Here is a 13,930-nt window from a genome sequence, read left to right as displayed (position 1 = left end):
TTTGCCTTTTTGCTTTTTTGGTCCTTTTTATGAAAAGTGAAGCCCTCTTGCAATATTTTTATTTAAAACCTTTTTTTCAAGGTAATATATATGCTTTTTTTAATGGAATTGGGATCCCTATGTTGGAATAAAATCCAACCCCACATATATTTAATACACAAGATAAAGGGCTAGCTTTATTGCTGGTGTTTGGTGATATTACCTAAGAAGTCCTTTTACTATTAAAAATTCATACAAGTACAATTCGTAATAAAGCTAGCATTGTTTGTTTAAATTATATAAAATTGTTCCTTTATCATTTACCAAAAAGGAATTTTAAAATATGATTTTTGTAAATTGTAAAACACTTTAATTCCAAAAAATATATAATTTAAAAATACCAACATTGTTAAGAAGTGTAAATATTGTTTTAGAAAAATTAAAATGATAATGTACACTTTTAGAAGGAGATATCGTCGTTTAAGGGCCAAATCGAGATAATCCGCTAAATTCAAAAACCAAAGTGAGAATAGTTAATAAAATGAGGGACTAAATGTGAAATTATAGGGAAAATAAGTAGGATGCAGACCAAAAGGCAAGGTGTAATAAAAAGGCCGGGGTGTAAAAGGGCGAACCAGCTGTAACTGGAGACTGGGATTTTTGTCTGCGAAAAAGAAAACATTTGCAGGGTTCCAAGTTGAAAAAAAGGTAGGGCATTGGGTCTATGCCCCATAGCTGTCTTTTAGGTTAGGTTTAGGTCTGGTTAGGTCGGCTCTTTGGAAACCCTCTCAACACTTAGACCTCTTTATTTATGGATTTTTTTTAAAATTTTTTGTTCAAGAATCGATCAAATCAGTCGGTCATATTGGTTTGTTCGAGTATTAGTTGAAAGAAAAATATCGTATTAATTGGTCTATAAATTGGTATGGACGAGTAGAATCGAGCTAAAAATCTGTTAAATTGATAGTTGGATTGATTAAATTGATTTTTTAATGTTTTATTTAATTATTGTTAAACTGATGATTGGGCCAAAAATAACCAATTGAACAATTGGGTTATTTATTATCTCGATTTTTTATGGATTCATAATCGATTGAGTCGATTGTACCATCAATTTTTTATTTTAAAGATTGATATAGTCTGACTTTAATCAAGGTTTTTAGAATTGGACAATTAGGGAGTGCAATCGTTTAATCGATATGTTTAGTTGGTTTTCTTTTTTTGAATTAACTTAATAGACTTTAACATGAGAAAGTCGTCCCATCTAACTTGCTGAGAAAACTAACCAAATTGAATCGAACGAACCTTGGGTTATTAGATTGGATTTATATGATATATATTATAACATATAAATATATATTAGATAATTTAAAATAAATCGGTTTTTCAGTCGATTCAATTTTTTGGATTCAACTAACCAAATGAATAAAACAATTAAATTGAGGTTAAAACTGATCAACTTAACTCGTCCGACGACTAAATCGAGAAATTAGATGTCTCGGTTTTTTGGTTTTTTTAGGTTAAAATAAAAAATTTATGATTTTTTTAATATATATTTTATTTAATTATTGTTAAATTGACAAATAAACATGCTTGATTTTTACAAAATGTTTACTGAATAATGTAGTTTCAAATAATAATGTTTTAATTATTATATTTAATGAATTTGAAGTAGGTGCTTTTATTAATTTTTGAATTTTTGTTACTTAAATTCAACAAATTTAGATTGTTTTAATTAATTTTTTATTTTATTTTTTAGATAACAACTTTAAAAACTTGTAAAACAATGAAAATAATATTTTTAAAAATCATATTTTTTGTCTGGTTCATCGAGAGGGTGCATTGATTGGTGGAGATAAATTCGAGAGAGGTGTTAGTATTGAGTGAGTGAATAATAATGGAGGTACCTGGGTGACTTGCGATTCAAGCCACCAACCAAGGTAATGTTTGCAAACATGTTGCCTCGATTGGTGGTTTGAGTTGCCCCACACCCAATTACCAACGAAGGCGCCTTCCTCCGTGAATACTACACAACTCTTCGTGGAGGCTGGGATAAAACTCGACATGGGGACAATATATTCGATTGTTGGGGAACTGGGTCGGTTGTCTGACTGATGACACTTTAAAGACTTCTCCCAAAAGAGTTGATCCTTTCAACACTAAATATCTCTTTTTTTTATTTGATAATTAAAAAATCACTTATTTGAATTAATATTTTATTAACCTCCGTTTAAATGTTGAGCTGGTTGTTTAAGTTTAATTGGGAAAAACTTTTAGGTTTTAAAAAATAATTTTTAAAAAAATGACTCGATTGTGTTTGGTTTGAACTCTAATATTCAATGCTTGAAATTGTCTCGATCCAACTTGTTTTACAATTGCATATATTTTAAAAATTGAAAATTTAGAAGAAAATATATAAAAATAATATTTGATGTACTATCGATGCATAAGTCTCATACACCGTTAATGAACTACATTAAATCACCTAATCAATAAGTAAAATAGAATAAATTTTTGAGGACTTATAAATAAATACCGATAAGTGTAACATTTAAAATTTGGGGGAAGAAAATAATGGGAGTAGAAGGGCCTTTAGCTTTGTCTTGGCCCAGCAATTTCAACAGGAACTATAATAAAAGAGACAAAATGGACAAGGGCTAAGTTAAGTTATTAGTCCATCTTGGCCCACACATATTTGTAGCAGATTATTTGAAATTTCAATTTTGACCCAAGCCGAAGTTTTGACATTTTTGACAAAAGCTAAGGTCCTCGATCTTCAAAACTTTGATTCAGGTCTCATCTTTTGTAATTGCAATGTGTCGATTTTGTTCAATTTTTCGTCTATTGTGTTTTATATTTAGATGGATTCTACATGTAATTTGCACCTATACTGTACTTGTAATTTATTGTCTTTGGTAAAAGTATCATGAAGGTTAATGTATTAGGAGTTGGATTGCATTTTACCCCTCTATTGTAAAAATGGGCAAATCAATCCCTGTCCATTAGTTCAAACAGAAAAATGGTCCTTTTTGTTAAAAATTAATTTCATCCATTTTTATTGTTAAAACTGGTGAAATTGACAAAATAACCAAACAGTGATATGTGGCGTTCCATGCATACATTATGTTGATGAAATTTTTAACAAAAATGACTAATTTAAAATGCAAAAAAAAAAAACCCAAACTTAAAAATTTGATTTAATCATAACAAGTAAATATTATGAATTCGTTCGATTCAAACTCGAATATGAAAGAATCCGAAAATGACTCACACAAGTAATCAAAATATATATATTTAAAAACTAATTTATTGAAAATAAAACCTAATATATATTATTAATTTATTTCAATTTATAATTTTGATATTAATTTTAATTCGTTGAAGAAAATCTAAACATGTAAATAATGAAAATGCTAATTTTATTGTTGTATTATTTTTTGTATTATTTGTTTTTGTTGAAAAATTAAAATATCAATTTAATATTAATGGAAGTATTAATCAACATGCCAAGTCAGCAAATTCCGATGAAAAATACTAATGGAGTTAATGATTGGATTGAGATTTTTGAATTAGAAAAGTAGGACTTAATTTTAAAATTTTTAAGTATATGGGCTAAATTTCAATTTTTGTATAAGTATAGGGACTACAACAAATTTTGACCGATTTGTAATTTGGGATAATGTTAATGGGCCCAACGATATGATTTGGTAAGGATCCAATAACCTTGCTTTCTTAGCTTTAATGTCTTTTTGGATATTCTAAAGTAGCCCCTAAATTTTAAAATATTTTAGTTTAGTCCTTAGCATATCAATATCATATCAATCAGGTCCTTTGGTGAACCTATCTATCAGCTTTGACGTTAAATATCAACTCAAATTTAATGCATAGCATATTTAAAGCACGTAAACCAAATTGTAAATACATGCGTGAACACTTTGGATTAGAGCTGTTCATGGGTTGGGCATAGTCGAGCCGCGACTTGATTCCAGAAAAATTCAAGTCCAAACTTGTTTTTGAATCGAATGGATCCAAAACAATTAGCTAAAAATATATATAAAAAATCATATAATCTTATAGGCAAATATCCACTAAATAATTTTGTTCTTATTTCCCAAAATAAGATTTTTTTTTTTTGTATTTGATTAAACCAAGACTAATATTTATTATTTTTTAATGCAGACATCGTATTCTATACATTATTGTAATGTTTTAATAACGAGTGATTATTGCCGATTGAGTCTTACCTCGATTGGTATGAGTATTGTTACCAATGCAGGAGAATATGGCTTCGTGTGCTGAAGCGCATTATCCTCTTATTTATGGGTTGGAGAGGAGCTATAGATAGTTTTAGATATCGAAATTGTTAAAAAAGATATAATAATGGGTGATTACTGCTTGAAATGATTTTTAATTATTATTTATGTACTTTAATCATAGTCATTAATAACTGTTTGCTTTATCTAGTGTTTTTTTAATTATTGTTAACAAAAATAACCACAATAATAAAAATGTTAATTGCCTAAGATGACATTAAATTTTAAAATATTTCAATTTAGTCATCAAACTATCATTATAATTCAATTCTACCCTTCTTTAATTTTTTCTACCTTCCCTATGTATACGTGTTTATAATTTAATCCCATGTTTTAAACATTCTCCATGTCATATCTAAATCGACATTTAATGCCTAAATTAACAATTAGGTTGATAGGGTGACTTGATTGATATGATATAGATATTTTGAGGACTCATTTAAAACGTTTTCAAGTTTAGCTACAAACTAAAATTTTGAATCATACTTTAAGGGTACATGGTGCAATTAACCCTAATATAAATATGTAAACATTAAAAATACAAATTCATTTATAACTTAATAACAAATTTTTGATCTTATCATATCTGTTCTTTTTGATGTAATGGCTATAACTATCCATAGTCCCTTCTCAACCCTTAAATAGGAGGATAACGAGCTTCAGTGTACTTGAACCCACGTCCTCCTGCACTGGCAACAATGCCGATGCTAATCGAGCTAAAACTCAATCATCATTAATATATCGATAAATTGAATAAACTTTTTTAAAAATAAATATTTTTTTTATAAATCCCTACAAATAATTAAATTATTTTATAAAAGGATTTTAGTAGATATTCAGACTTCAATTTGAATAGGCATTATCATGGCATTGTTTACTTTCGGCTGGTCATGATGAAGGTATCAAAAGGTACATATATTTATATTTGATTCCCATTTAGTTAGTCAAAAAGAATGGGTTGAAATTTGAAACCCATTTTTTTTTATGAACATAGAAATTAGAAATTATTGAAATAATTTTTATTATTTAAATAGTAAAACATGTTATTTTGGTTGATCAATGTATTTGGAGGCCGATTGAGTCTTAGCTCGATTAGCATAAACATTGTTGTCAATCTAGGAAGACGTGTATTCGAGTGCGCTGAAACGCATTATCCTCCTGTTTATAGGTTGGGGAGAGGCTATTGATAGTTCTAAGCATTGTGTAAAAAAAAAAAAGAGTACTAGGGGTGTGTAATTGAGTTGAGCTGAACTTGAAATTTAAGGTTCGATACTCATTTGAGTTTGACTCGAGATTTAATTGAATTACTCAAACTCAAGTAAACTCGTTTTATCAATTTTTATAGTCAAGTTCAATTAAATTTGTTTATTTTTTAGCTTGAGTTCATTTATACTTACATTATTTCTATATAATAATAGTAAAATATCATTTTATATTATAAAATGTATTAAAATGAAAAACTTAATCAGATTAACGAGTCATTCTAATTAAATATTAAAATTTAAATTTAACTCAATAATTATCAAATGAAATTTAAAAGTATTCAAGTCAAACTCGAATAACTCGTGATTATTGATCTCCCATATATATGCTTATAATGTATAAATTTATTCCAAAATTGCAATAATTCTATAAAGTCAACAAATGAGAAAATAAAACGTTAATTTTGGACTTTCCACTTCAATATATATTTTTACTCTTTTATATTATTCCTTTGTTATGAGATTTTTTTAGTAAGGTGGTCGATTGAGTCTTAGTTTGATTAGTACGGACATTGTTGTTAATGTAAGAGAACGTAGATTCGAGTGTGTTGAAGCAGATTATCCTCGTATTTATAAGTTGGAGAGGGACTATGGGTAGTTCTAGAAATTATGTTAAAAGAGCAGATAAAATTAAAATCTATTATGAAATTATTCAAAGAAACATAATGTTGAATGGAAAATAAAAAATTTCACAATATTTTCATTTACAATTTTTTAAAATATTTTCAACCTATTTTATACCAAAAATCTCAATTGATCCAAGTATCATAAAAATTTTAAAAAATTGTCACCTAATTTAAGGAATATAATATTATCTTTAATAGTAAGATTATCGGAATGTAAGATTACTAAATACATTACTAGGCATGTTATATTATCCCGTTTAGTTCATTCGATAATGTATAAAAGTATATTTTACTAATTTGTTGTTGTTATTGACAATTAAAACTATGAATTATAATAAAATTTTAAGACTTACCAATTACAATAATATTATTAAATATTTAAAGTAAATAGTTTTAATAATAAATATTATTGAAAAATACTAAAATACATCAATGTCGTCTTTTAATTAATAAGAGTAATTTTGTAAATCATCACGTTTCTAAAAAGAAAATTGTTTAGTGAACCAAACGTGTCAATTTAATTTACCTGGGATTTTAATGAATACTTCGATGTACATCATATATTGTAAAACAATATTTCGAGCAATCATATTCCCATCAATTGTATTCCAAGAAATCACATTCCAATAGAATCGTTAGCCGAGAAAGCACGTAAAACTTGGTAGTTCATAGATCAAATGGTACTGTATATAAAGATATATCATTTTAAATTTCAGGTGAGTATTTGGTACACTGACAATATATATTTTTTATTCCACAAGCAATTTTAAAAATTTGACATGTTTTTCTTGTTTTAATATATATATATATATATATATATATATTAATGGTTTACTATAGCCATACAAGACACTTGTCAACCCCTTAATCTTACTCGTGGAGTTTAAAAACTCCATTGATAGTGCAATGTACCGAATATTTTCTCTTAAAATTTTACGTAATATATTTATATCTACATAGTTAAATAAAATTTGACTGAGTTTGTGTTACAAATTAACCGAACATCAATTAACTCGTGCTACAAACTCAATTAGGAAACAACTTAAAACCAATTTTTTTAAGAAATCAATGAATATTATTACAATGGTGTTATTGATTTTAATATATATATATATATATATATATATATATATATATATTTGTATACATCTTTAAATAAAACAATCAAAAAACCAAATGTCTAAGGGTTGAACTCGAGATTAATAAAGATTCGTACATAAATCTTTTACCACCTCACCTATGATTTAATTAAAGAATAATTATTTTTAATACATTATACATATTTCTGTTTCACACATATAGTGGATGATATAATTTATGAAGTTCTTAAATGAGGTAGTGTCACGAGTTAAGTGATATTAACTTAATTGGAAGAAAATTTTTAATTTATCGTGAGTGTGATATAACTTATATAAGTTTTTTTTGGGGGGGGGGCAAATTAGTCCTTGTATGTTAGATCAAAGAATAAATTGGTCATTTCTGTTAAAAGATTAGTGTGGTTGACGAAATATCCAAATAGTTACATGTAGTTTGCAACATGCACCTTATTCTGACGTACAGAGACCAATTTTTAACAATAAAAATTGATGAAATTTGTAACAGAAAGACCAAATTGCTCATTGGTTTAATGTATAGGATTAGGGACTAATTTGTTCTCTTTTTTTTTAATAAAGGGAGCAAAACGCAATCCGATCTCATCATAAGAGACTCCATAACAAGTTTACAAGTATTAACTTCTCATATTGTATATATATATATATATTTCAAAATAGAATTTTCATACAAAATATACATTTACTTTTTTTACCAATTTTGTGGGTATATATATACCATATTCAACTCTCTACAAAAACTTCCTCCTTTTGAAAATCTAGTATATAAAGTAACCTTTTTTCAAAAACTCCCACTGCCTTTGAAAAACACTATTTTTTTAATTATCATATAAATCATGTTTTTTTTAAAAAATCAATAATTTTCTTTTCACCCACCTAATAAGACAATCTAGTGGATACATAAAATTTGAAAAATAATAAATAAAATAAAAAGGAAATCATTAGCTTTATTTATTTATTTACATAAAAGATATTGTGGTTGTCCTTTGCAAGTCATTCTTTTTAGACCCCACATTGAAATTTCATCACTAGTTCCACACTAACGATAATTTATATATATATATATATGTCTCGAAATTTGATAACTCGTGAGAATTTAACTAACCTTTTATATTATCCTTTGTATATATATACTTTGTAAGTACGATGGTTGATTGAGTCTTAACTAGATTAGTGGTGATGTTATTGTCAGCACAAGAATATATGCATTAATTCGAGTGTGCTGAAACACGTTTATCCTCCTATTTGAAGTTTGAGATGAGATTATGGGCAGCTTTTAAACATTGTATCAACTTATAAAAACTTTTAGATATATGCTTTAACAATTGAATTAGATCTTAAAATAAGAACTGTAAGTGCGAAGAATTTGATGTTTAGAAATTTAACACTCGATTATATTTAATCCGGAACAAAAAGCTTGAGGAAATCAATATATATTAAGAAATTTTATTGTGTCAAAACTTGTTTGAAGTCGTGGTTAGTATTTTTGTCTAACAAGTAAATAAGATCACAAGCTCAAAATTCGAGATCACTATTATTTGAATTTAGCTCATTTCGATTATACCCCTTACTTTTAGGGTTTTAAATTCGAATATGATGGAAGAAAAATGAAAGAGTAGAACAGCTTTGTCTCCATTTAAAAGTTTGAGTCTAGATTTGATCGGGATCTAACGTGATTATTGAATACATAAAAAAAACTATTTTTTTTTCTAGGAGATCATTATGTATATTTTAAATTTCCATTTAAAGTCGAATATGGAGGAAAAATAAAAGAGTCGGAAGAATTTTACCTCAATTTAAAAGTTCGACTCTAAATTTAATCGGAATCTAATACGAATATTCAATACTTAAAAAGAAGTACTTTTTTTTTTCCTAAGAGATCATTATATATATTTTAAAACCCTAAAGACAAAATACCACCGAAAGAGAGCATTTCTGAAACATTTTGATTTCAGAAACTTTTTAAGTCAAAAGAAAAACAAAAAAAGCATGCAGCCGGAGAATTTCGAGCTCTACCGTTTCCTCGCAGAAAACGGCGTCGGATCCTACGGCGGCTTTCCTTCCGGTTCCGAGTTTCCGGCTATGCAAAGCTTCTCCAGTTCCTCGACGTATTACCCTTTGGAGATGTCCGGTGTTACCACCGAAACGACACCGCATGATAAAGCACTTGCGGCGTTGAAGAACCACAAGGAGGCGGAGAAGCGGCGGAGAGAGAGAATTAACTCGCATCTCAACAGGCTTAGAGCCCTTCTCCCTTGTAATTCTAAGGTAATATATATATTAAATTACTTTTAATTTTTTTTTGGTGGCTATTTTCTGCATCGATGGAGCTACAGTGCTACACTGCGTGTGTTCATATATATATATATATATATATATAAGTTTTTAGGTAATTTGAAGCTTTAACACAATTGGGTTTTCGATGATGGACTGGAAACTTTTTTTTTAAAAAAATTTCATGCTTCGCAGTGGAATTTTGATGTCGTTTTTGGTATGAAAATATTTTGTTTCTTTGGTCAAATTCTGGTTTTAGTCCTTCTACTATGCTTGAATTTGTTTAGTCCTATGATAGTTTGGTGTATTTACTTTTATCATGTCATTAATTAATTCATTAACTATTTTAGTTTGAACTAACTAATAACACTACATAAAATTATAGTAAAAAAGAAAGTATGCTGAATTTAAATACAGGGATTAAATCCTCAATTTGATCATAATAAAAGGACCAAAACTATAATTTGAGCTCCTTTGTTGTTGTTAATTACTTAATTGTGTTAATTACTTTTCTAAAAAATATCAAATGGTTTTTCATTTTGATTCGTTTGTTTTGTATGCATGGTTGAACGTTGAGTTTTTTCTCTTTAGACTGTTTGTTTACCGAGAAAAAAAATAGTAGACATAGAAAATTTCGACTATTTACAGTCAAATATGACTTGACGTTTTCCTAACACAATTATTTGGAGTCGTTTCAACTATTAATCATTGAAAATAATATTTTATATATAAATAGAAAGATTCCAAATTTCTTAATTAATCACCAATAATTACATATATATACATATATAGTGTTGTTATTTGTTTATTTTCCTGGGAAAAAATTTCTTTCCCTAGAAAATTTTAAGAGTTCTTTCAGATTCTAAAATCGTGGGATTCATTAAAGCTTTTGAAAGAAAAAAAGGGTTCAAAACAGCTTTAAAAGGAAACATTTCATTTATTTTTCTCTAGGGCATGTAGGAAAGTGCATAAGCTTTTAAAGGAAACACATTTCATTTAAAGAAAATTATCGTTTTGGTCCTTTTACTATAATTAAATTTGAAATTCAATCCATGTACTTTAATTTGACATAATTATTGATTCTTTTCGTTTTTCCTTTTTAATAATGTCATTAGTTTGTCTAAATAGCTAACTTTTTTATTAAAATATTGAATGCTGAAATGATTTTTTGGTGATTGAATGGATATCTTAAGGAAAAATTTATAGTTTTTTTGTTAATTATTTATACTTGATTAATAACATTATAAATAATAGAGGACTAAATCATGTCAAATTAAAATAAGAATTAAATTTGAAATTTTAGTATAATAGAGGGACCAATGATAAATTTTGACCATATATAAGATATATTAGAAAAAAGATAATTATTTGGTACACATGCGATGAAAATTTTTAACTCTAAAAGCGAGGTTGAGATTTTGCCACATGTCTTATTTATTTTTAAAAAATTTTAAATACCAACATTATTATTATCGATTTTTAATTGAATCGTTAGACTAATAGATTTCTAATCAACCGGTTAAACCGGCTTATCTGATCCGATTTTTACGGTCTTTTGTTTTTTTCTTCAGACAGACAAGGCTTCACTTCTAGCAAAGGTGGTCCAACGAGTAAAAGAACTAAAAGAGCAAGCCCTCGAGACAACTGAGCTCGACAACTTGCCATCGGAAACTGACGAGATCACTGTGCTCTCGTGCGATTACTCGGGCGACGGGAGGTTGATATTCAAGGCCTCGTTGTGTTGCGAGGACCGATCCGATCTTTTACCCGAATTAATCGACATCCTAAAGTCCTTACACTTGAAGACCCTGAAAGCCGAGATGGCGACGCTCGGTGGACGGATTCGCAACGTATTCATCGTCGCTGCCGACAAGGATCATAGCATCGAGTCAGTCCATTTCTTGCAAAATGCATTGAAATCTTTGCTTGAACGTTCCAATCCGAGTGATAGGTCTAAAAGGAGAAGAGTATTGGACCATAAAATAATAATGTAGTAGTGACCATATATATAAATTATCCATAGCCATTGTTTAAAAGTATCATTTTCAAGGTTTTTTTTTTTTTAGAGTGGGTTTTTTTTTTCCCTAGTGTGACATGTATTTTAATTCCATGGTGGGTTTTGTTTATTTTTGTGTTTTCTTTGGATGAAAAAGAAAAAATAGGGAAAAGAACTTTGTGTGTTGTAGAATTATTAGGGTTTTAGTGCCACTTTGCTCAGTTATATATAAATGTTCAAATTTTAATTTTCATCCCTGAGTTGTTCTCAATTTAGAGATTCAGTCCTTACTATTTTACATTGTTTTTAATACAAATTCCCAAATTGCTCATAAACCCCTAAATTGAAGGATAATACATGCTTAGACAAACAACCTCTCCAAGTTGTAATGACAATGATGGCAACTGAGCTAATATTCAATTGGTTTTATTTGACATTATTTAATCCTTATGATTTTATTGACTTAATGTATCTTTAATTTTGTCTAAAAGTCAATCGATGTAGAATTTTCTTTTAAAAAACTTGTTGAGGGAGGGTGGCTCTTTCGGGAGATGTTTTTGAAGTGTAATCTGTTGAACAACCGGCCGAGGCCCCAACAACTTTAAGGTATTGTCCTTATATTGGTGTTTTGGTTCCCTCATTTATCGAGAACCATGTAGAATTCATAGAAGGGAAGCATCTCAGTTGGTGGAGATGTTAAAAAAGACTTTGATAATGGCAATAAAATGATCGCAAAATAAGAAAAATAAGAACATAGGTTTTATGTGGAAACCATTTCGGGGAAAAAAATCACGAGCTGAGAAGAAGAAATTCACTAATGTTGAAAAACAAATTATACAATAGGAGTTTCGACTACATCTATTTAAAGGTTGAAAAACTTTATTCTAATCAATGCCGAATAAAAGAAGTGTAGTTCTATACGGATTCTACATGTGTCACTGTTTTGCCTTGAGCCCTACACAGATCCCCTTATTTTGTCACTATATTTTTTTTTTTAACAAAGATTTGTATCACACAACTCTAACAGGAGATACGAAGTATGACTTACAAAACTCAAAGGAAAAATGTCAGTATAGTGCATAGTAATAATTACGTACTCACTTGCATACTCGAACCACCAACCTAAGGCAATTTGTATGTAATAAATTAGCAAATCAACGGTTCAAGTTCACGAGTTTACTAACAATTGAAATAACTTTTCACAAAATTCCAACAAATTAAATTAAATTAAAAGGACTAATTCATCAATTTCCATAAAGTAAAGGGATGGAATTTTAGTAGTAAAAAAAGCAGCTGTTTATGTGAGTTTCGATGAGTTTCGAAGATCACGTATTTTGTTTTCTGCACTGAGTTTGGAAAGATTTTAAAGCTTCTTCAACGATTCTATTTACACCCAAATTCCTTTTTTTTTTAAATAAAATAAATTGAATTATTAAACTTTTTAGAGTATTAAAAATATAAGTTTTCATTAAATTAAAAAATATATATTTAAAAGGGACTAAAAAAAATTGTACCGTTTAATCAAGGGAGCGAAGCAAGGTAGTGAGTTCTAAACCGATGAACATACCGTTTCTTGCTCTAGTATTGGTATGTATTTGTATCTGTGTATTTTAGTTTATTATTTCAGATTTATCGATATTTTTAAAAAATATTTTCATATATATATCTAAATATATTTTAAATATAAAATTTTAAATTATTGAACTTAATTAAATGATTATGTATTATGTATTATGTATTATAAAATTAAAATAATTTTACATTAATCTTATTGAATTAAGAAAATTTTAATTTACATTTCCATCTAAAATATTTTCGTTTAAAATTTATTCAATAATGAATATAGATAGTCAGTGGCGGAGCCAGAAAACTCTTTTTGGGGGGCCAAAATTAAATTTATATTTTTATGATAGTAAAAATGTAATTCGATCATTTTAATAGTCTATATTTTTATATTTTTAAAATGTTAAATCAAATTTTCATAGTTTTTAGAGGGCCAAAGTATAATTTTACCATTATTAATTTAAAATTTTATAAATTATAAATGACCTAAATTAAAAATCTACCATTTTAGGGGGAGCCATGGCCCCCTAAGTCTCTTAGTGGCTCCTCCACTATAGATAATGTGCGGTAACAAACTTATATTTTAATAGTATTGAACATGTGTTCGACTTTTAGATTTATATTTTTCAATTTTTCTAATTAAAAAAATATCATAATAATAATATTAATTATAATTTAAAAGTGGGTATTTTATAATTTCATAAATGAATTTATAACCCGTGACATCAATTGAGTAAATTACTTAAATATAAGTTTTTTTATGGACTACTTAATATTTTTAAAACTTTAATTGCATTTCATTTTC

The 13,930-nt window shown here is 27.8% G+C and overlaps 1 protein-coding gene across 1 annotated transcript; it reads left to right on the top strand.

Annotated features, from left to right (window-relative positions):
* Positions 1-9,194: 9,194 nt before the first annotated feature.
* Positions 9,195-11,815, top strand: LOC105761572 (transcription factor bHLH106). The gene is made up of 2 exons (XM_012579423.2): positions 9,195-9,560; positions 11,138-11,815. Exons 1-2 carry the CDS (start codon positions 9,282-9,284, stop codon positions 11,558-11,560), a joined length of 702 nt encoding a protein of 233 aa, XP_012434877.1. The 5' UTR covers positions 9,195-9,281; the 3' UTR covers positions 11,561-11,815.
* Positions 11,816-13,930: the final 2,115 nt, after the last annotated feature.

Source organism: Gossypium raimondii, chromosome 11, assembly GCF_025698545.1.
Source record: "Gossypium raimondii isolate GPD5lz chromosome 11, ASM2569854v1, whole genome shotgun sequence".
Taxonomy (NCBI): Eukaryota; Viridiplantae; Streptophyta; class Magnoliopsida; order Malvales; family Malvaceae; genus Gossypium; species Gossypium raimondii.
The sequence above is the reverse complement of the archived record's forward strand: the minus strand, read 5'-3'. Positions and strand labels throughout refer to the sequence as shown.